We start from the raw sequence: 21,709 nt of genomic DNA, 5'->3' as shown, positions 1-21,709 counted from the left end.
CGCGCCGCCCGGCCCCGGTGTCCATGCAGGCCATTAAGTGCGTGGTGGTCGGCGACGGGTGAGTGCCCGGCGGGGGCCCGGCGCCCAGCAGGACGGGGACGCCGCAGAGACCCCGGTGGCTCCGGCTCCAGGGCGCGGCCCGGGCGGAGAGGACGCGGTGCGCAGCCCGACAGGGGCGGGGTCGAGCCGACCTCCCGGCGTCGCGTGCCCTGGGCCGGGAAGGCGGGCAGCCCGGCAGCTGGCCCACCTGATGCTGCTGACCTCCCAGGGCCGCTGCCCTCTGGACTGCCGAGACCTGAGCGCAGGGCGAGGCGGGCTCTACGTCCCAGCCCCAGCCCGCCCTCCGCGGGGTGCGGCCAGGCCTCTCCCCTGGGTGGACCCTGGGTGGGCGTCCCCTCTCCTCCACCCCCAGCCCCTGTGCTCCCTGAGCGCCCGTCCCCACCGGCTGCTGCGGCGCCGCACCCACCACCCCGCCCCTCAGAGCCTCGTGTCCAGCCTCCTCCCAACGCCCCCCAACTCCGGGTCTCGGTGGCCGCCGCCGCCGGCTGGCTGGGACCCTGTCCCCACCCAGACACCTGCCTGCCTCCTGCTCGGTGGGAGGGGTCGCTGACAGTAACGTGGCTTGTGGTCCACAGCGCCGTGGGAAAGACGTGTCTGCTCATCAGCTACACCACCAACGCCTTCCCCGGGGAGTACATCCCCACCGTGTGAGCGGGCTCCCCGCCGCGTGGGGTGGGCTCCCGGCCGCGTGGGGTGGGCTCCCGGCCGCGTGGGGTGGGCTCCCGGCCGCGTGGGGTGGGCTCCCGGCCGCGTGGGGTGGGCTCCCGGCCGCGTGGGGTGGGCTCCCGGCCGCGTGGGCACGGGGCGGGCTCCAGGTGCCCGCCCCCCTCATGCCACTCTGCCCCGCAGCTTCGACAACTACTCGGCCAACGTGATGGTGGACGGAAAGCCGGTCAACTTGGGGCTGTGGGACACAGCGGGCCAGGAAGACTATGACCGGCTTCGGCCTCTCTCCTACCCCCAGACGGTAGGTCCCCCAGCCCTGCCTCCTGGGGGCCACCTGGGCCATTCTCCAAGACCCATGAAAGCCCGAGATGCACGTGGGAGTGGGGGCCTGGGGTACCCTTGCCTGATTCTCTCTGCCCACCCCTTTCCCCAGGACGTCTTTCTCATCTGCTTCTCCTTGGTGAGCCCAGCCTCTTTTGAGAATGTGAGAGCCAAGGTGAGTGTGGCCAGGATGCCAGGTGTGGGGAGTGGTGCCCAAAGACTGCCTCTGAGAGGCAGAGGGCAGGCATGCCACTGTGGGGAGGGTTCCCTGGATGTGGGCCCTGAGGGGCAGAGGGTGGGGGTGTCACCTTTTGGGGAGGGATCCCCAGGCCTGGTCCTAAGGAGCAGAAGTGCCACCCTCTGGGGTAGGATGCCCTGGACTGGCCTTGTTGGAGACAGGAAACTTCTGACTAAAGGCTTTGGACAGGCAAAGGGCCCTTTGGAGACACTTGAGGGTCATTCTCCTTGGGTGGACATCTAAGCTGGGGTCTGGAGGTAACTGGTGGGGTGGTGAGAGGTGAGGGTGGGGGCGGAAACTGTAGCCAAAGCACTGACTGTGAAACCCAAATCAGCCTGGAGACTGACTTCTGCAGCAGCCTGCAGGGACCAGGCATGGGTCTTCAGTACAGTGTGGTTGGGCCTGTGGGCCCTGCCCTGGGCAGGTGGGACGCTGGTGCTGAGAAGGCAGGGGCTTTGGTGTCTGCAGTGGTACCCGGAGGTGAGGCACCACTGTCCCCACACGCCCATCCTCCTGGTGGGCACCAAGCTGGACCTTCGGGATGACAAGGACACCATTGAGAGGCTGCGGGACAAGAAGCTGGCGCCCATCACCTACCCACAGGGCCTGGCCATGGCGAGGGAGATCGGTGAGCAGGGCTGGACATGGTGTTCCTCCTCCGTGCTGGCCTCCCTTGCCTCCCTTGGCCTGGCTGTCCCTCTGCAGGCTCTGCCCGAGCCGTCCTCTTCTCTAGGCTCTCAGCACTTTTATTGTGGTCTCCAGGTTCCGTCAAGTACCTGGAGTGCTCTGCGCTGACCCAGCGGGGCCTGAAGACGGTGTTTGACGAAGCAATCCGAGCTGTGCTCTGCCCTCCCCCTGTGAAGAAGCCAGGGAAGAAGTGTACGGTCTTCTAGAAACGTCTGCCTGCACAGAGGAGCCTCCCTCTGCCCAGTGTCTGCTGTGGTGTTCAAGTGTCTGATGTCCTGGAGTCTGCTGGGGGGCGGGGGGGGGCGGGGGGAGCATGGGGATGAGGCTGCCTGAGGGCACAGGCTCCTGGCCTCTTTCAGGGTGCGGGGCTCAGCCTTCCGCGTCCCCCAGAAGCTGGAAGGGAGCAGGGTCTCCCTCAGGGCTGCAGGGGCGAGTCCAGGGCAGGCTCAGGGCAGCTTCTCTGATGGGAAGGTTGGGCCAGGGGTCTGTCCACCAGGCTTGGGGTGGGCCGCTCTTATTTTATACAATAAACGTTCTCAACTACAGGCCTGCCTGCCTCACTCTGCTTCTTGTTCCGCTGTGCCTTGGGGGCTAGTTCTCAAATGCCCCATATGCCCCGGGGGCTGCCCACCTCGTGCCCTGAGGGATAGTTCCTGAATGCTCTCCCACACCCCACTCCCATGCTCTGTGGGATAGTTTCTGGATGCACCCCCCCATACCCCGGGCCCTGCCGAACAGTCCCTGAATGCCCCCTTGCACCCCCCTCCAGGCTAGTTTGAATGTCCCGTGTCTCCCCATGCCCTGCAGGATAGTTCCTGAATGCCCCCCCATACTCTGGGGGCTGGTTCCTGAATGCCCCCTGTGCCCTGAGGGCTGGTTCCTGAATATCCCTCCCCCCCCAACTGGGGGCCGGTTCCTGAATGTCCCCCAGCCAAGGATCTGCATCACTGAGAACAGCACTTCAGGGTGTGGTTCCCCTGAGAAACACCAGAGGGAAGGAGGCTTGGAAGGCTGCCTCAGTTTCCCAAAGAACACAACTCAGATCACGTGGAGTAAACATATTTGACCTGAACTCAATAAGACACAACGTTGCCCTGGAATGGGACATACAGGGCCAGGAATGTCCCCTCATACAGCTTCATCCTTGACCCTGGGGTACACTTGATGGAACCCCATGGCCAAGCAGGGCTGCCCATACGTGGGGAGAAATAACGGAGGGCTGGCAGTCACCTGTCCCCAAGAATAGGAAGCTTGGGGGTCGCATGCACTGGCCTCATCAACGGGACCCAGGAACCAACTGCGACTATTAAGAATAGGGAGTCAGCCTGGGGCCAGGGAACAGGGCTTCAGGCTTGCCCGAGGCCTCGGGGCACCACTTGGACAGATGATGTGACCAGAACATAACGGACCTAACTGGAGATGCCAACGGCTGAAGTGTCAGGAATAGTGTTCGCTGTCATCACTGCGCCCCGGCCGTCGCGAACAGTGCGTGACAGCGGCTTAGAATGCAGTGAGCTGCTTCATGAACAGAGCTCTCCACTTGGGATTATCTCTGAGACTGTCATCACCTATGCTTTTGAGGTTGTCCACATCTATAGAGCCTGCATGTCGTGGGGCCCACGTCTGTGGAACCTGCACACCCGTGGAACTCCATCTGTGGAACTGGCAGGTCTATGGGACACTGTGTGGAACCTGAACATCTGTTCTGTCTCATCCGTGGAAACTGCACGTCTGTGGAACCCCACTCTTGGTGGTACAGGATGATCACCACAGCAAACATCTGCGCCCTCGTTCAATGACATTAGACTGGTAGCTTAAGATCATCTACAATACAAATATCTATACCATTGAGTGACTCACAGCGGACCCTCGGCAGGTATCTGGCCGTAACCCACAGGTTGTGAGCAGTCTCCACTGCTCATCCTCCTGGAGCTGTTCGTGGATTTGAACTGTCAGAGGCTCAGCCCTTTGGTCCACAGTGCACTCTCTGGACAAAGCCACCACAAACATTACAAATGGCCTCAGCTTTTCTTTGAAACCAGTGGGGAAGTGTCAGTAAGGAGATGGATGCTCAACGTACAGCACCTGGAGCTGTTAGCTTGTGAGGTGCACACAAAGGTGCCCATCAGCCTCTGACACAAGCATCCATGACAAATGTGTCCCCCTAGCCTGACTGAGTTCTGGCCTTTGTCCTCTCTGCCTCACTCCTCACTCATTAACTTGGAGGAATCTTCACTCATTTAGTGGAGTCACATTTGCCAGGTGGAGGGTGGCCAAGACACAGTCTACCACGCCCACTTCAGGGTCCGGACAAGGTCACAGGCCTTGCTGGCAACATTTGCAGCAGACCCAGGAGTCAACCTCCTGAAAAGCCTGATGCTCCACTCTGCCCAGGAGCTAGCGGATGTGGGAATCAGGGACCACCTTGGCCTCTCTGGTGAATGGATTAGGCCTCTCTCTGAGAGAAGCCCTCCTACGCCCAGATCCAGAATCCAGCACCTCCAGGCGACTGCTCGCTGTCTAGGAATCCACACCCAGACCAGGCACCGAGAGGCTGTTTATTGGAGGGAGAAGGGATGCAACCAGGCACGGAGAGGGTGTTTATTGGAGGGAGAAGGGATGCAGAGTAGGCCAGCCTCTGGCCAGGTGGGTGTGGACAGGAGCTCAGGTAACCAGGAAGCCCCCATCCACAGGGAGGGTGGAGCCGGTGGTCATGCCACTGCGGTCACTCAGGAGGAAAAGGATGCTGTCCACCACATGCTCTATCTCTGCAATGGGGACAGGGCAGATGAAAGGGGTCCCCCAACGCTTCCTTCCACCCTTCATCTGGGGGAAGTCAGCACTTCACCTGCTCCACTCACCAGCAAACTGGCCGAGTGGGATGCGGTCTAGCATGGACTTGGCCTTCTGGGGGTCACTCCAGTTGGCCCGACCCATGGGTGTCATCACCACTGTGGGGTTCACTGCATTGACTCGGATCTGAGCAAGACAGACAGGGTCAGCCAGGAGGGCCAGATGCCTGGTGCCCACCCAGGTTGGGTGGCCCCGTGAGCTCACCTTGTGTGGCCCCAGCTCCAGGGCCATCACCTTGGTCAGCATGTCCATGGCGCCCTTAGTGGAGCCTGTGGGGAGGGGGAGCGTGAGGCCTGATGCTGCAGGCTGGGGGGGGGGACACAGGCTTGCTCATAGTAAAAGTTGGGGTCCAGTGCAATCAGAGCCTACAAAGGGCTCATTCACAGGAGACACTGGGGGGACCAGTGTCCAGTGGGAGGACGCGGGGTCCACTCACAATAGACACTGTGGTTGGTCAGGGCACGCTGGGAGGCCTGGCTGGAGACATTCACAATGGAACCAGGGATCCCCCGGTTGATGAGGCTCTGGGCCACAATCTGGAAGGGGAGAGAGACATGAGGCCAAATGGCACCCTCTTCCTGCCTCGCACCTGGAGGGCAGCTTACCTGGGACACCTGGACGACAGAGCGCAGGTTCACCTCAAAGGACCTGGAGGTGGGGCAGCAGAGCCAGAACTGTTAGGGCCTGGGGCGACTCGGTGGCAGCTCCTCCCCCAGGGTCGTGCAGCCGCTCACTTGTCAAAGGCCTCCTTGGTGACCTCCAGAAAGGGCTGTAGCAGGGCCACGGCGGCGTTGTTCACTAGCAGGTCCACGGGGCCGATGCCACTCAGCGCCCGCTCCGTAGCCTCCCAGTCAGCCAGGTCCACGCACAGGGGCTCGACCCCGGGACACTGCGGAGGGGGAAGTGGGTGCTCAAGGTGGGGACCAACTGGGAGGTAGAGGGCGGGATCTGGGAAGTCTTTCAACTGGACAGGGGCCTGAGGGGCAGTCACTCTTAAATCAGGACTCTGGATGGAGGGCGGTGCCACGGCCTAGCCGCTGGATGAGTCCAAGGCCTGAGGCCAGCCCACTTCCTCCCTGCCAGAGCGCCCTGCCTGCTTCCAAGCGCCATGGGAGGGTCCCGAGGGGCCTCGGTTACACAGCGATTGGCCCCCGGGGGCGGAGGGGGCGTGACCGTCTAGTCCCGCCTCTCCCACAGCTCCCAGAAGGCAACAGGCCGATCGGACGGCAGCGGCCACGGCTGCCTTACCTCGCGGACCAGGCTGTCCAGGTCGGCCCGGGTGCGGCTTAGGGCTACAACGTGCACGCCCGCCGCGTGCAGCGCGCGGACCACGCTGCGCCCGATGCCTGCGGAGGCGGGGAAGCGGGGTTCAGTGCGCGGCCTCCCTGCCTTCTCCGCCCGCTGCCCGGCCGCCGACTGCCCTGCCCACCTTTGCCCGCCCCGGTGACGAGCGCCCGGCGGCCTGCGAGGCCCAGCTCCATGCTGCTGTTTTTGGTCTGCACGCCCGGATGGACTTCGAGCTCTGGGCAGGCGATGTGTGTAGGGCTCCGGGCGGCAGCCAAACTGGAGGCTCCGTGGGGCGGAGCCATGCAAGTAAACGTCCTGTTCGCGTGTGTGATTGGTCAGAAGAAAGGAACTTGGCCGTGGGTGGGCGGGATTATGTAAATCTAAGTCAAATACGCTGGCGTGAATGGCCAAATGCGCGCGTGTTTGAGGGCGTGTCCAGTCTCAGGGGAGGGTCTCAAGGCTGTACGATGTAGCCAATCGAGAGGAGAGGTGCAACTATAGGTCCTTTTTTTGCTCGCGATTGGCGGAAATTGATGGGCGTGTCCGGGGGGGGCGGGAGTGTTTCTCAGAATGAAGACCCCACAGAAAGCACCAAACCTGGTATTTTTCCTTGCCAAGATTATTTTGTAAAGCAGTTCTGGTGTTTAATGTCAGAGGAGTCTGTGACTTTACACAGGAAATGGAGGGGTCAGGGCTAACATTTGTTGCTTTATTTTGGAGAAGAAAGTCTGGCAGACGATCGTTCTGTATTCCCTACCTAGCAACCCGGTATTGGTCAAGAGGTCTCAGAGCAACCCACCACTTGGCCTGCGGCACCCAGAGGGGAAGTGCACCAACTCAGCCCGGCTGCCACAAGGCCAGGAGCATTTGCAAAAAATGGCGTAGCACAGCAAGGGCCAGATTTGTGGACAGCGAGCACAGCAGCCCGCACATGCACACAGCTGGACGTGTGTGTGTGTGTGGTCAGTGAACCCAGGGTAAAAGCTGTGCTTGTGCCCGCCCAGGTCCTGTTGTGGCTGAGCCTGGCAGGATAAGCCAGCTTGTCACACCTGGCTCCCCAGAGGCCCTGCCTCTACCCATCTGTCAGCCCTCTTCTGAGGCTATCTTTGCTCTGGAACCCTAGGATTCCTTCTCTCCTCCTCCCCACTGCTCCTCAGCCCACACACCAGGGCTCATGGTGTCAAGACTGACCACGAGGGGCAGTGCAGCTCCTGCCCCTCACCCCTTGCAAAGGACTGGAAGAGCTGCACTACTGTCCTTTGGTCACAAGGCAGGGGTCACCGTGGCTTCAGGTGCCTCAGGTCTGCCCTCATCTCTTTAGGGAAGGGGACATGTCCCACCACTGCCCCTCTCTTCCCCGCTCTCAAGCTCCAGTGAAGTCAGATCTAGGAGAGAGCCTGTTTATTTAGGTGAAATTGATCGGAGGTGGGGTGGGGACAGGGCAGTGGGGCAATCTGAGGGCAGCTGTCCCCTGTGGACTGGGCTCAGGAATGGGATTCAGGGCTGTCCAGGCTTACATGAGATGGACAGGAGGGCATGTGGGGTCCGGAGCCCCGCTAGGCCTTCTAAGAAGCCAAGTAGCCAGCATCCACCAGAATGCCCGAGCCGCTGGTGGAGGCACTGTAGTCGCTCAGTAGGAAGAGAATGCTGTTTACCACGTCCTCCACCTCTGCAGACAAGTGCCAAGGGGGGGCATGAGGGGAAACAGAGTCCGGGTAGAGGGTGGCAGAGAGAGGAGGAGTCTCGGGACTAGAGGGGAGAGAGAGAGAGAGAGCGAGCAGAGCAGGGACACAGGTCAGGGGAGCAGGGGGAAGGGCCCAGGGAGTTAGGAGGGAATGAGAGGAGCAGAGTTGGGGGAACAGGGTTGGGGAGCAAGTTGCAGGGGCTGGGGGATTTAGGAGGGAATGAAGGGAGCAGAGTGAGGGGGCAAGGTGCAGAGTCTGGGGAGAATCCAGGGAAGTTGGGGACAATGAGGTGGGGCCCAGCAGGGTGGAGGCAGGGGAGGGGCAGCTTCTGAGAGTTGGAGTCAGGGCTGGGGACTGTCTGACCTGCAAATTTCTTTAGTGGGTGACGCTCTTTCAGCTTCCTGGCAAACTCTGGGTCTTCAGAAACTCTCTTGCCCATGTTGGTCAGCACCACCGTGGGGTTCACTGAGTTTACCCGGATCTGGGGGTCCAGGGGAAAGCAGGGTAGCCTCAGCCACATGACCCACAAGTCCCCCCAACAGCCCTCAGGATTCAACTCATTGCTAAGTCACCCAATGCCACTGTCCAGAGCCTGTGTGGCCCCAAGGCCTGCTGCCCCTCCCCATTCCTGTGCTCATCACCCACCCAGCTCCTCCTCCCCAGATCTACCTGTCGCCCCACCCAGATCACCCACCTTGTGAGGTCCCAGCTCCAAGGCCATGGTCTTGGTCAGCATGGTCATTGCGCCCTTGGTGGAGCCTATGAGGAAGGGTAGGTGAGGGCAGCCCCTGCCCATGTCCCATCCTAGAGTCGGGGCTCTGGACACAGGGAACCCAGCACTCACTGTAGGCTGACAGGGAAGGGAAGGCGACATGGGCCACCATGCTGGACACATTGACGATGGAGCCTGGCACACCACGCGCAATCATGCCCCGGGCCACGATCTGCAGGACAGGGCAGCACTGAGCCCCAGCTCAACTGGCATTCTGCTGGCCACTCTCCCGGACACACTCACCTGGGACACCTGGAAGACTGCTCGTAGGTTCACGTGGAAGGACCTGGCAGGGCAAAGTCCTGGTCAGAGCGTCAGGCCACTTCTCAGCCCTGCCCAGCCAGCCTGGGTCCTCACACCCACCTGTCAAAGACCTCCTTGGTGACCTCCAGAAAGGGATGTAGCAGGGCCACAGCAGCATTGTTCACCAGCAGGTCCACAGGGCCCACGCCACCCAATGCACGCTCCGTGGCCTCCCAGTCACCCAGGTCTACACACACGGGCTCGACACCAGGGCACTGTGGGGGCATGGCTGGGCACTGTGCACACGGGGGTCTCGGAGTGGGGTCTCGGGGTAAGGTGTTGGGGAGAGGTCAGGGCGAAGTCTCAGGGTAGGACCTTGGGAGTGGAGTCTTGGAGTTTTGGGGTGGTGCCTTGAGGGGTGTCACGGAGAGATTTAGGCCATGGGGCTGCCTACCTCGTTGGTCAGGCTGACGAGGTCTGAACGAGTCCTGCTGACAGCCACCACTCTGGCCCCAGAGGCATGCAGGGCCTTCACAGTGTCCCGTCCGATGCCTGCACACAGCGATCAGAGCAGGGTGGGGAAGGGATCACCTCATTGCCCAGGAATGAGCATCAGGAAGAGGTGGGCCAGGAGCAGGGGGCCCATCATGGCTGTTCCAAGTTGGAAGCAGGCCAGGCTGACTGGATGTGGGCTGTGGGGCTGCCTGTCCCAGGCAACGTCTTCTCTCTGGGCCTGAGCGGTGACCACTGGACTCCCATCTATGAGGGACCCATCACGGTTGGTGGTCCCATGCTGACTGGGGCAGGTGGCTGTGACAAGCACACAGGATGCCTCTGGCCACAGGTGGGATCCATCTGCCTCCCTCTCTCCACTGACCCCACCAGCACCCCCCTACTGATCCACACACACCTTTCCCAGCCCCGGTCACCAGGGCCCGCAGGCCACTGAAGCTCATGTGCATTGTGCTGAGCTGAGCCATGGTGGGAACAGAGTGGGATGGAGCTCGCTTTATATCCCGGGCTGAGGGAGGGGGCTGGGACGAAGGAGGGCCGTCCGGGTGCTTCTGCTCGGCTCGTTCTCAGGAATGCTGCTGCTCCCAGTGCTAGTGCTCCTCACCCAGTCTGTGAGGCCCCTTCCATCGAGTGTGTGCGTGTGTGCACCACGCATGTGCGTCTGTACAGACGTGGGCATGTGCACTGCGTGAGAGGATGTGCCAGTGTCATGTCTGTGTGCACGTGTGTGTAGCCTGTGACTGTGTTTGCATGTGTGTATATTCACATGTGTGGTGTGTGCACGTGCACTCGGTGGGTGTGTGTGAACTGGAACATGGTGAAGGAGAGGGTGGTGCAGACCAGACCAGGGTTTAGTCCAGAGGATCAGGTCGCTAGGAGTCGTAGCTGACTTGATGTCACCTGACAACAACACGTGTGTATGCGTATGTTGTGTCTGTGACTGTTTTGTGTGTTTATGTATGTGTTGTGTATATGTGTGTGTTTTGCATGTGCATGCAAATGTATGTTTATGTGCATGTGGTCTGTGAATGTATGTGTATATTTCTGTGGTGTGTATATAGTCTGGTCTAGGCTGTGTGTATATGTGTGTGGTGTGCACGTGTGTGTATGTATAATTGTGTCTTCTAGAACTCTTTACTTCAACCATGGTCCATTTGACATCGGCGGTAATGTCTCTAGTGCCATGGCCTCTCCTAAGCCCAGCTTCTATTTCTGATTGTTGTGCTGTGTACCGTAGGGTCAGGACTGACCCATAGCTGACCCTCTCATCGGTTTTCAAAGGCAGTTAATTGCCCAGGAAGAGCCTATTCTTCTGTGGAACAGCTGGTGGCCTCGAACCACGTACCTTCGGGATTGCACCATAGCCTCTTGCCACTAGGCCGCCAGTGCTTCTCTCTTAATGTACTGTTCCAGCCGTTTTTGGATAACCTTCACCAGGATTTTGCTTGTGTGTGATATTAGTGATATTGTTTGATAATTTCCACACTCTGCAGGTCACCTTTTTTGGAATGGGAATAAATACGGATCTCTTCCAGTCAGTTGACCAGGTAGTTGTCATCCAGATTTCTTGGCACAACCTGGTGAGCACATCCAGGGCAATGTCTGATTGTTGAAATATGTCAATTGGCACGCTGTCAATTCCTGGGGACTTGTTTTTTGCCAGTTCCTTCAGAGCAGCTTGAACTTCCTCCTTCATCACCAGTGGCTCTTGATCATATGTTGTTTTGTTAAATTCTTCTGTGTCAGATCAAAGAGTTCTTTTGTTACAGTGACTTGGTGTATTCCTTTTTTCTTTTGATGCTTCCTGGATCATTCAATATTCTGTCCATAGTATCCTTAAGTATTGCAACTCAGGTCTTGAATTTGTTCTTCAGTTCCTTCAGTTTAAGAAATGCTGAACAAGTTTGGCCTTTTAAAAATTTTTCTGACTCCAGCTCTTTGCACATTTTGTTCTAATACTTTGCTTTGTCTTCCCGTGCTGCCCTTCGAAATCGTCTGTTCTGCTCCTTAACTTTTTGATTTCTTCCCTTTGCTTTGTCCTCTTGGCACTCTTTGTGCAATATTCAGAATCTCTTCTGACATCCATCTCAGTCTTTTCTTCCTCCTCTGTCTTTGTAATGACCTTTTGCATTCTTCCTGGATGATATTCTTGATATCTTCCCATAGCTCATCTGATCCTCGTTTATTAGTGTTCAAGGCCTCAAACCTGTTTCTAATATATTTTTTAAATTCAGGTCAAATTTTCTGTGGATTTGATTTAACCTTCTTTAGCTTTAGTTTGAACTTGCAAAGAGTACCAGAGGAATGTCTATCTGTGCTTCATTGACTATGCAAAGACATTTGGCTATTTGGATCACAACAAATTGTGGCTGACTCTGAGAAGAATGGGGATCCCAGAACACTTGATTGTGCTCATGCAAAACCTATAGTTGGACCAGGAAGCAGTTTTCAGAACAGAGCAAAGAAATTCCCCATGGTTCAAAATTAGGAAGGGAGTGCATCAGGGCTGTGTCCTGTCTCCAGACCTTTTCAATCTGTATGCAGAACAGATTATAATAGAGGCTGGACTTTATGGGGAGGAATGTAGAATCAGGATTGGAGGAAGACTCACCAGCAACGTGCATTATGAAGGTATGCAAGATGATATAACTTTGTTTGCCAAAACTAAGGAGAACCTGAAGTATTTGTTGCAGTAGGTCAAGGACTGTAATCTTCAATATGGACTGAAGCTTAAATCAAGAAGACAAAGATTCTCACCACTTGGTCAATTGACAACACCATGATAGATGGAGAAGAGATTGAGGTTAACAATTTCAGCTTGCTCGGCTCTACAATCAACACTAGGCACCAGCAGTCAGGAAATCAAAAGATCTATTGCATTGGGGAAGTCTGGTGTCAAGGCCCTCTCCAGAGTATTGAGAAGCAACAGTGTCAGTCTGGAGACTAAGGTCAGCCTGCTCCAGGCCATGGTCTTCGCAGTTACTTGCCATGCATCAGAGAGCTGGACAATGACTAAGGATGACAGAAAGAGAATTGATGCCTTTGAGTTGTGGTTCTGGAGAAGAATCTTGAACATATCATGGACTGCCAGGAAAAAAATAGTCTGTCTTAGAGAAGGTAAAACCAAGTTTCTCCTTGGAGGCAAAGATTTTAAAGCTCTGTCTCACATACTTTGGGCACGTGGCCAGAAGGGACCAGTCCTTGAAGTTGAACATCATGCTCAGAAGGGTGTAGTGACAATGCAGGAGAGGAAGACCGCGGATGGAATGTATTGACACAGTAACTCAAGTAACGGGGGGAGGTGTGCTGGAGTCAGGGAGACTGGCTCAGGACAGGGCAGGTTTCAGAGCTGTTGTACACAGGGTCACTATGAGTTGCAGGCGACTCAATGGCACATAACAACATCATCAACATGTATCTGCTCTGTGACTCTGTGTGTGTGAGCATATGGATGTGTGTGGCCCGTGACTGTGTGTGTTTAGGTGTGTATGTGTTTCTGTATGTCTGTCTGTTCTGATTCTGTGTGTGTGTGTGACTGTATGTGTATGATCTCAAGTGGGGAATGTGGCCAAGAAAGTAGGTGGGGGTGCTGTGTGGCTGGAGCCATGGAAGGTTTCAACATGCCATGTGTGCACATGTGTGAGTGTGTCTCTGCATTCACGTGTGCACACATTCATAGGAATCCATGTGTTTGCCACGCCTTGCCGTGCAACGAGAGGAAGGGTGAAGGCCTGGCCTGGCAGGAGCCTCTTTGAGGGTCACAGGGCACCCTTCTCAGGTTCCCGCCCTGTGGCCATCAGATGAGGCACACCTGCTTTGCCTGTTTCTTCTTGCAGTGAGGAGGCCCTGAGGAAGTTCCTGAAACCAGACCTGCCAGGACAAAGGGGCGCTTAGTGGGGGTGGGGAGAGATGCGGGGGGGGGGCACCGGTCCAGCAGAAGCAGGGCACTCTCCCTCCATGTCCTCTCTCCACACCTTCCATGTTCACCCTTCATGTCCTCAGATGCCTGGGACCTCCAGGCTGCTGATTCCACTTGCCTTCAGCCTGGCCACCTGTGGCCTCTCTGTCCAGCCTGGCTACCCCCAGCATCTGTGCCCCCAGCCCTTGCCCACAGGCTCCCTGCCCAGCCTGGTACCAGAGGAATGTCTATCTGTGTTTCATTGACTATGCAAAGGCATTTGTCTGTCTGGATCACAACAAATTGTGGCTGACGCTGAGAAGAATGGGGATCCCAGAACACTTGATTGTGCTCATGCAAAACCTATAGTTAGACCACGAGAGACCCTGAAGTGGTTTGTCCATATCCAGATCCTAGCTCTAGAACTGTCCAGCCACCACTGTCCAGGCCCACACTTGTCCTGCTCAAGCTCTGACCAGGTCAGCTCTGGTGTCACCCTCAAACCTGCCTGGGATCCCCTTGTTCTTGCTCTCACCCTTCCCATGAACTGAGAGGCCCCATGCCACTTTTCATGGCCTCCAGTGCTGCCAGCACACCACACCTTGGACTGGGGGCTGCCGAGCGAGCAGTCAGAGCGGGAGATGAGGTGTGGGGCAGAGCATGGCCCTGGAGCCCGAGATATGGGAGCAAAGTCCCCATTGGTCACTGGGCCCCATGTGGATGCCTGCATGGCCTTGGGGGCTCCAGCCTTGTGTCTGTCATTAGGGCTCATGGTCCCAGTGGCCCCCACCAACGTGGGCATGAAACTGCCAGGCAGAGCTAGACAATCTTCACCGGGCTTCCGAGGAGCAAGGGACAGCGTAGGGTCTACCTGCACATCTGGGCACGCACATAGCACCCTCAGAGACAGGCTGAGTGAGTATGCACACAGACACGCATGTTTACACATGCCGAAAAGGCACACACGGAGATCTATGGATACGTGCGTGTTCACACCAGGCACCCACATGCCCACCCACAGGACACACGTGTACAGACAGATAAGTACACACACTTGGGTGCACACACAGGCCTTGCCCCACCATCCCCTGAGAGTCTCCAGTTTACTCTGCTGAGTTCGGGGTGATTTTTCAGGTGACTGAGTGCCGGAGTGCCTGCCACCCCCAGGTCTAGGTGTGTGGTGATGACAGGGCTCCTCGCCCAGGGCAGTGGCAACCCTGCAGGGAGGCCCAGGACCTCTGTTAGTGGCTCTGTCCTCTGGTGAACCGGAGGAGCTGGGCCTGGCTTGGGGGTTGGGGGCTGCTTTGCTGGAGGCTAAGCCCTTCCAGGTGAGCGGGGAGGGGCTGTGGGATGGAGACAAAGCTCTGTGGGAAACGTAAGGTGATGCTCCTGGGAAAGGCCGGCTTCCCCCAGGATTAAACTGGAGGCACACAGCTCCCTCCCGGGAGGCTGCCCCAGCCACCACCTTCCTGAAGGCACTGTGAGTATTCCCCACCAGTGGCCTAGGTCCTGAGGTCCCCCCTCAAGCAGTCCAAGCCCTGCCGGTGTGCCCCAGCCCCTCCTCTCAGGTCACTTCTGGAGGGACGGCTGCTGAGTGCTTTAACCATTGTGCCACCAGGCCTCCTCCATGTCCCTGAGCTCACCAGAACCTACTGGCAGCTGCCCTAGGACACACGGGACATGCCAGCCCAGATGAGGAGACCATGAGGGGCCACTTCCCCACGGTTCAGGGGGCTGGTCCAGGGGGCTGGTCCAGGGGGCAGAGGCCCAGGGCATAGCACAGAGGGCAATACACTCTGACATCAGTGGCCGAGAACTGCAGGACACCTGCAGAGCCCGATGGCCCAGGACAGCAGTGACTGCAGGGTGAGGACAGAGCTCCCTGGAGCTGGGGTCCTGGGTCACGCCACATCTCTACCTTGCTGTAGCTGAGACCCAAAGCTACTGGCATCAAGTTGGTGTCTACTACTGGACACACAGGCCGCTACAAAACTGCCCATCAGGTTTCCAAAGCTGTAAGTCTTGACAGGAACAGCAATGTGCAGGGGCTGGTGGCACGGGGGTCGGGTGACATGGGGGCCAGTGGCAGGGGGGTCGGGTGGCAAGGGGGGCTGGTGGCAGGGGGGTCGCATGGCATGAGGGTCGGGTGGCACGGGGGTCGGGTGGCAGGGGGTCAGGTGGCACAGGGGCTGTGACACAGGGGTTGGGTGGCACGGGGGCTGGTGGCACAGGGGTCGGGTGGCAGGGCGTCGCATGGCACGGGGATCGGGTGGCACGGGGGGAAGGACATTTGCAAGTCTGGAGGATGGAGACATTGAGCGGTCACTTCACCATGTCCAAGATCACAGAGCTGAGGGACCGAGCGCCAAGGGCAGAGTTGCTGGTGGTGCTGCAGCCAAACACTGAGCTGCCACCCAAAAGGTAGCTCAAACCCACTGGTCACTCTGCCTACAGGTCACCGTATGGGACACATGTTAACCTTCTCTCACGTCTCTTGGGTGAGACAGCATGGAGACGCCAGCGCTTTGGGGGAGGGTTCCCTAAGTCAGGAGGCTTGGGGGCCCCTTGCCACTCTCCCCAGAGGTGGGGCCGTAGTGGCAGTGACCTCTGCTGGCCCTAAGGGTCTGTTCCTTACACCTTAGGGTCCTGACTAGGACCATCCTGTCTACACTGCATGGATTCTCTGCCCCTGAGAATTATCCATCCTGAAGGAGGTGCTCTAGGCAGGATACCCCACAAATGGCCACCCTGGCACGCTGGGCATTGGCACTCTGTGGGCTCGGCCTGCCAAGGGCTAGACCCTGAGAAGCAGGCGTGACAGGATGTGTGTCTTCCCCACTGCGCCCAGCCAGCTCTCCCGCCTCTGCCCAGCACCAAGTGGCCCTGGCTCCTCCAGCTGCAGGCCTAGGCCCTTGAGCTTATGGGGAACACGCTCACAACCACAGCTCCCAGGCAGGCCCCAGCAGTGCCTCATAGGCTCCACAGACTGACAGAAGGCCCACAGCCCCCTTGGTATCAGCTCCCCCAAACCTTCCTTCTCCCCAAGGCCTCACCCCTATACCTACCTGGCAGCCCAAGTCAGGAAGCAAGGTGCTCTTAGCAGTCACTCCCACTGGCCAGATGAACAGAGCTGGGAGAAGTGCAAGGCCTGGGGACTGTGCCTGGGAGGTGGCCAGTGGACAGGGCCAGCCACAGTGCTGGTCATTGCAGCCGAGAAAACATCATGGGTGGGCCTTGCATTGTTTGTTGTTATGTGCCATCGAGTTGCTTGTGACTCATAGCGACCCTATGTACAACAGCCCTAAACCCTGCTCTGTCCTGTGCTAATCGCATTGCCTCTGACACACCCATCTCTATTACCCCAGTCACTGAATCAATCCACCTCACAGAGCGTCTTCCCCTCCTGCGCTGTCCCTCCACCCTCCCAAGCATGATGTCCCTCTCCAAGGACCTCTCCCCCCTTACAACATGTTCAAAGTAGGTCAGATAAAGCCCCAGAATCCTTGCCTCCAAGGAGCAGCCTGGTTCAACCCTCTCCAGGATGAATCTGTTTGTTTTCTTGGCAGTCCATGGTACATTCAATACTCTTCTCCAGCACCACAGCTCAAAGGCATCAATTCTCCTTCTATCCTCCCTGGTCATTGTCCAGCTCTCTGATGCATAACAAGTGATTGCGAAGACCATGGCCTGTATCAGACGCACCTTAGTCTCCAGAGTGACACCATTGTTTTTCAGTACTTTGGAGAGGTCCCTAACAGCAGACTTTTCCATTGCAATACGTTTTTTGATTTCCTGGCTACTGGTGCCAAGAGTGTTGACTGTGGAGCCAAGCAAACTAAAGCTGTGAACAATCTCAATCTCTTCACCATCCATCTTGATGCTGCCAATTGGTCCAGTGGTGAGAATCTGGAAAAATGTAAACACTGTTTCTCTTCATTGCTGCCTTCTGGAGCTTCCTCAGACGGACACTAGCCCTGCCTGCTGACCTGGCCTGCATGGCCAGGGGCTGCTGAAACGCCCCGTGCTCAGTGGCTGTGCTCAGTGGCTGTCCCATAGGGAGATGCCGCCCACCCTTGCAGCATGCTTGTCTGTGTGAGGCTGGCATTTCAGTGGTGGCAGTAGGGCTCACTGCAGTTAGGGCAGCTCCCACCTCCAGCACCCAGACTGTCATTACCCCTGACCCCACCTGGTCTGTGTGATGCACCCCCTCTGGCACGCCTTACAAACCTGTCACACACTGTTGTTTTTGTTGAAATAGCCAATCGCTTAAAGAAAATCTAACAATACAGCCTCTGACACCCTCATTCCTTAGGGAAAACTTGCATTTCTGCCTCTGAATTTCCCTTCCTCTTTACGACTTCCCTTAGCCTTTCCAGCCACGGGGGAGGGTCTGCGGGGGACACTCTGCTTCTGTTGGAGGGATTTACTTAGTCGCTGTTGCAGATTGCTGTCGAGTCAAGCATGGCTCACAGCGACCTACGAACAAAAGGCCTGAAGCCGCTCTACAACTATCGACATTTATCAAAGTTGATAGTTTCCGGAGGTGTGTGGTTTAGGAAGTGGATGCCACTCCTGCTTCTCAGAGCTGACCCTCCACAGGTTTTCAGAGGCTGTTAACTGCACGGAGGGGAGTGCCCATCTTTGTCCCACGGAGCAGCTGGGGGTTCGAACTGCCTGCCTTGGGGTTGGCAGCACAGCTCAGCCAACAGAGCTTGTGTGAAGGAGGTTTTCCTTTGCCAGCTTCTGAAGTGAGTTGAGCTGCTGTGGCAGCTGGTGGTGTTTCCAGCACACCTTCAGTGCCCTGGTGGCACGGCATATGCTCCGGACAGCACCGCACGGGATATGGTGCTGTGTGCTGAGCTGTGAACCAAAGGTCAGTGGTGTGAACCCACCAGCCATTCTGAGAAAGAAAGACGGGCAGTCAGCTTGCAGACCAGAGGGAAGGTCACGGCGGGTCGGAGCAAGTCAGCAGCACCGGGTTGGTGGCTACAGCTGGACTCTTCCAGCAAGATCTCACCTCAGCCCTGAGGTGGGGTGGGGGAAGAAGCGATGAAGGTGGGGACAGTGGGAGGGGGAGGACCACTTACTCGTCTATTTTTATACCTGGTTTCCTCCTGTTCTCGAGTTCTCCTCTTTTCCTTATTCATTACTAACTGGTCCTTGTGACATTTAATGGGAAATGACTTCTTGCTGACCCTACAGCGGGCTGTCGGAGGCTGCAAATCACCTGCAGAAAGACTGCCCATCTTTGTCTGTGGGTTTGAAGCACTTCTTTGGATCCAGGCCACCAGTTCCTCCTTATTCCACCTTCAGTACAGAAAAGAATCCGCTATATTATGATTTCTCTGTTCAGTAACTAGGGGTTTCTCTTGATCTGATCCTAATGCGTTTGGTTCTCGTTGCTCCATTATCCCCCTCACTGAATGTTGTCTTTTCCTGTCTGGTGGGGCTAAGTTAGCCGAGAGAGCAGAAAGTGGACACAGTCCAAGTCAGTCTGAAGGGGTGAGTCAGGTTCCCTGCTCAGGGGCAGGTCCCCCAGAAGGTCAACAGGACACCAACAGCTGAGCTCGTGTCTGTGGAGTCTCTGTACACGGGGGAATGAAGTCACTGGTGAACGTGAAGATAGTTTATTGGACAAGAGTCCAGGCGGCAGGGGACCTGGAGACAAGGGTGACATGGTCAGAGATCCCTGCCCCACTGGGACCATTGATGGGGCCGATGGCCTGTCTCAAGCTGAGGAGAGGAGGTGGGGCGATGTCCCAGGCCAGAGCCATCAAGAGGAGCAGGGTTCTCGTGGCCTCGGTCTGCAGTCCCTCTGAACCAGCCTTGGGGGCTGGCCCCTCCAGAAGGGCCTGTCAGGTTCAGGCATCCTTCCTTGGGCCCCTGAAGACACTTTCTTGCCTTCTGAGGTGTCAAGGACAGACATTAAAGTCCAGCCTCAGGCAGGACACAGCTGTCCTTGTATTCCTAGATGCTGCCCACTGCACTGTGGAGTCCAGAGGGGGAAGGGCAGCACCACCTTCTGCGTCAGATCTCCTTGTTCATCAGGAGGCTGGGGTCACCCCAACTTCCTGGCAGGGCACCACTCTGTATCTGGATAGAGGAGGCAGTGCACCGACTTAAACCTGAGAAGGTAGAAAGGAGGATCAGTCTGTGAGAAGGGGAGTGCTCTCTGAGCTCCTGCCAGTTGCGCCCACTGCTCACCGAGTGGGGTCCTGCTGCAGGCTGAAGCCTCCGGCCACGTTCACCACATTATATGGGTTTTCTGGACCACCGTAACTCAAGGTGACCTAGAGGTGAGGTGGGAGTGAGTAGCTCTGATCTCAGCCACATCCCCTCTACATGCCGCCAGAGTCCAGTGAGGAGAGGCCACCCTGTTTCACTTCCCTTTGCTGGGAGGGTTTTGGAGCTGGGACAGGATGGGGTTCGGCAGAGTGGAAGGGGCGTGGCATGACAGGTGTCGTAAAAGGGGCGTGGCATGATGTGGGCGGGGTGTGAGAGTGGAGGGGGCGTGGCACAGCCAGACGAGGCAGAGCAGGGGGCGTGGCCGAGTGGGGGCGTGGCATAATAGGGGGTGCGGAGTGGAAAGGGCAGGACACACCAGCGTGGCCATATCCTGTCCTGACAGGGCCTGCAGGTGGACTAGTACCTGCTGGAGCACAGCATCTGGCCGCAGCCTTGGCAACTTCTCCAGATGTGAATGGAAGAGCGGGCTGTGCAGTAGGCGCGCTCCCAGCAGCCCCTCCACAATGTAGCCCACCGTACAGTCGTCCGGCAGCCGCACCCTGTCCGCAGTGCTCATGAAGCTGCCCAGACTGGAGAGGAGGGTGGGTTAGTACTGCCCTGAGTTTGCCTCCCGCACCACATTCCAGCCCCCACGCCCCACTCACCCGGCCCAGGGGCTCATTTTGAGGGCCAGACCCCTGCTGAGGCAGAATCCAGCCCCACCGGTGGCAAACCAGAACTTGGCGGTGGTCACCTGGGGGTGAGGATCTAGGTCGGACTGTGGACACTTAGGCTTGCACTCATTTCTCCTGGAGCGCAGACCTGAGTGACCCTTTTAAGGCTGTCCCTCGAGAGCTCTGGCATGGCCTTCAGGGCCCTTGCGCCTGCCCACCACTCCTTGTCCTCCGTGTGCCCCATCGCTCCTGGCACCCTCCCCTGCTTGGTCTGGGGCACTCACAGTGCCGCCCCCTGGGGCCCGCTCAGTGGCCTCAATGGGATGGTCCAGGCTGGGCCGCCCGAGATAGATGTCCTGGCTGGGTGAGAAGGAGGCCAGCAGCTGCAGTAAGACCCTGGGGTTCACGTAGTTGTCGTCATCCACATGGCAGAACCACCTGGACAGCCGGGAGGGGTCCCGTGAGCGGCCAACCCCCGAATCGGGCCAGGCAGTTAGGGTCCCCCACCTGCACAAAGCCCTGCCTACTTGCGCCCTGACTCGATGAACCTGTCATACTCCACCGCCATCTTGCAGGACAGTGCCTGACGTGTGTGCACAGGAGAGCAGTTGGTGTTGATAACGTGATCACCTGCGAGGGGTTGAAATGGGCAAATGGAAGGCTCCCAGCCAAGCAGAAGGCTGGACAGGCTGCCACCCAGGGGTCTCAGCCTCACCCTGCCCAGGGCCTCCACTGATCCAAGCAGTTGGTGGCCACTTGGGATCACGTGAACAGAAATGCTGTGGGTGTGTGTGTGTGGGGGGTGTTGGTGTGGGAACATGTTCAAGTAGGAACTTTGTTGCTGCCCAGCAGGTGTGGGCCTGGGAAGGAGGTGGCCTGAGGCCAAGAAGTCAGGTGGTAGCCAGGCAGGATGTATAGTGGACAGTGAGCAGGGTCCTGGGATCCCGAGGGCCAGTGGCAGGACCCCTGGCCCTGCCCATCCTCAGGGACCCAATTTCCCAAGCCTCCTGCCATCTACTAAGAACAGAGGAACGGTGAAGGTGACCACCCCTTGAGCTGGGGAACACTCACCCCCCTGGAGCTGCAGTGCGGGATCGTTCCCATCAGTGAAGATGAAGGTCTGGGAGGAAACAGACTGTGAGGCCGCAGGACCACTTTCCAGTGACCCGGGCTTTGAGAGAGTCTGCTAGGGTGTAGAGTGGGGGTGCTCACTGTTGGCTGCCATCCTGTCACCCGTGTCAGGCTGATGGATTGAGTCTCAGCCAAGTCGGGCTCAGAAAGTGATGGCTGGGTAGGCTGACCACAGGCATTGGATCTGGAGGGCTTAGCGACCAGGGAAGTGGGGGCTGGCAGGGGCCCCCAGATCTGGCGGACACTCTAGGGGGTGGGGAGTGGGGGGTCCAGCTGCCGACCTGCTGGCGGGCCTGGGAGATCCAGGTTTGCAGCAGCAGCCCCAGGCGCGGCCCGTGATTCTTCCGGGTCGTCTTGACGGCGATGAAGACATCGTGGGGCTGCAGGCTGGCCGCTGGCCGGGCGGAGGTCGCCACTTGGGCGGCGGCTGGCGGGCCAGGGGCCGGGACGGGCAGG

At 58.0% G+C, this 21,709-nt stretch overlaps 4 protein-coding genes across 4 annotated transcripts; 1 reads left to right on the top strand and 3 right to left on the bottom strand.

The window, feature by feature from the left end:
* The first annotated feature begins 8 nt into the window (after window positions 1-8).
* On the top strand, window positions 9-2,179 carry RAC3 (ras-related C3 botulinum toxin substrate 3 (rho family, small GTP binding protein Rac3)). The gene is made up of 6 exons (XM_006886134.1): window positions 9-58; window positions 636-707; window positions 910-1,027; window positions 1,160-1,222; window positions 1,754-1,913; window positions 2,048-2,179. The coding sequence occupies exons 1-6, from the start codon at window positions 24-26 to the stop codon at window positions 2,176-2,178; spliced, it is 579 nt and encodes a 192-aa protein (XP_006886196.1). The 5' UTR covers window positions 9-23; the 3' UTR covers window position 2,179.
* Window positions 2,180-4,636: 2,457 nt separating this feature from the next.
* On the bottom strand, window positions 4,637-6,306 carry DCXR (dicarbonyl/L-xylulose reductase). The gene is made up of 8 exons (XM_006886133.1): window positions 6,255-6,306; window positions 6,074-6,171; window positions 5,560-5,714; window positions 5,431-5,473; window positions 5,262-5,361; window positions 5,030-5,094; window positions 4,834-4,951; window positions 4,637-4,740 (listed from the first exon to the last, which is right to left on the bottom strand). The coding sequence occupies exons 1-8, from the start codon at window positions 6,304-6,306 to the stop codon at window positions 4,637-4,639; spliced, it is 735 nt and encodes a 244-aa protein (XP_006886195.1).
* A 1,371-nt stretch (window positions 6,307-7,677) lies between these two features.
* LOC102848922 (carbonyl reductase [NADPH] 2-like) lies at window positions 7,678-9,774 on the bottom strand. Its single transcript, XM_006886132.1, has 8 exons — window positions 9,723-9,774; window positions 9,267-9,364; window positions 8,933-9,087; window positions 8,813-8,855; window positions 8,642-8,741; window positions 8,492-8,556; window positions 8,161-8,278; window positions 7,678-7,781 (listed from the first exon to the last, which is right to left on the bottom strand). Exons 1-8 carry the CDS (start codon window positions 9,772-9,774, stop codon window positions 7,678-7,680), a joined length of 735 nt encoding a protein of 244 aa, XP_006886194.1.
* A 9,507-nt stretch (window positions 9,775-19,281) lies between these two features.
* RFNG (RFNG O-fucosylpeptide 3-beta-N-acetylglucosaminyltransferase) lies at window positions 19,282-21,693 on the bottom strand (the record flags this gene model as incomplete). Its single annotated transcript, XM_006886310.1, has 8 exons — window positions 19,282-19,348; window positions 19,428-19,513; window positions 19,873-20,038; window positions 20,114-20,202; window positions 20,407-20,560; window positions 20,650-20,752; window positions 21,194-21,242; window positions 21,535-21,693. Coding segments are annotated over 8 exons (873 nt in total), but the record flags the coding sequence as incomplete, so codon positions are not given.
* Window positions 21,694-21,709: the final 16 nt, after the last annotated feature.

Source organism: Elephantulus edwardii, unplaced genomic scaffold (assembly GCF_000299155.1).
Source record: "Elephantulus edwardii isolate Elephantulus edwardi_28Jun2011 unplaced genomic scaffold, EleEdw1.0 scaffold00048, whole genome shotgun sequence".
In the NCBI taxonomy this organism is placed as follows: Eukaryota; Metazoa; Chordata; class Mammalia; order Macroscelidea; family Macroscelididae; genus Elephantulus; species Elephantulus edwardii.
This window is presented reverse-complemented; position numbering and strand designations above follow the sequence as displayed.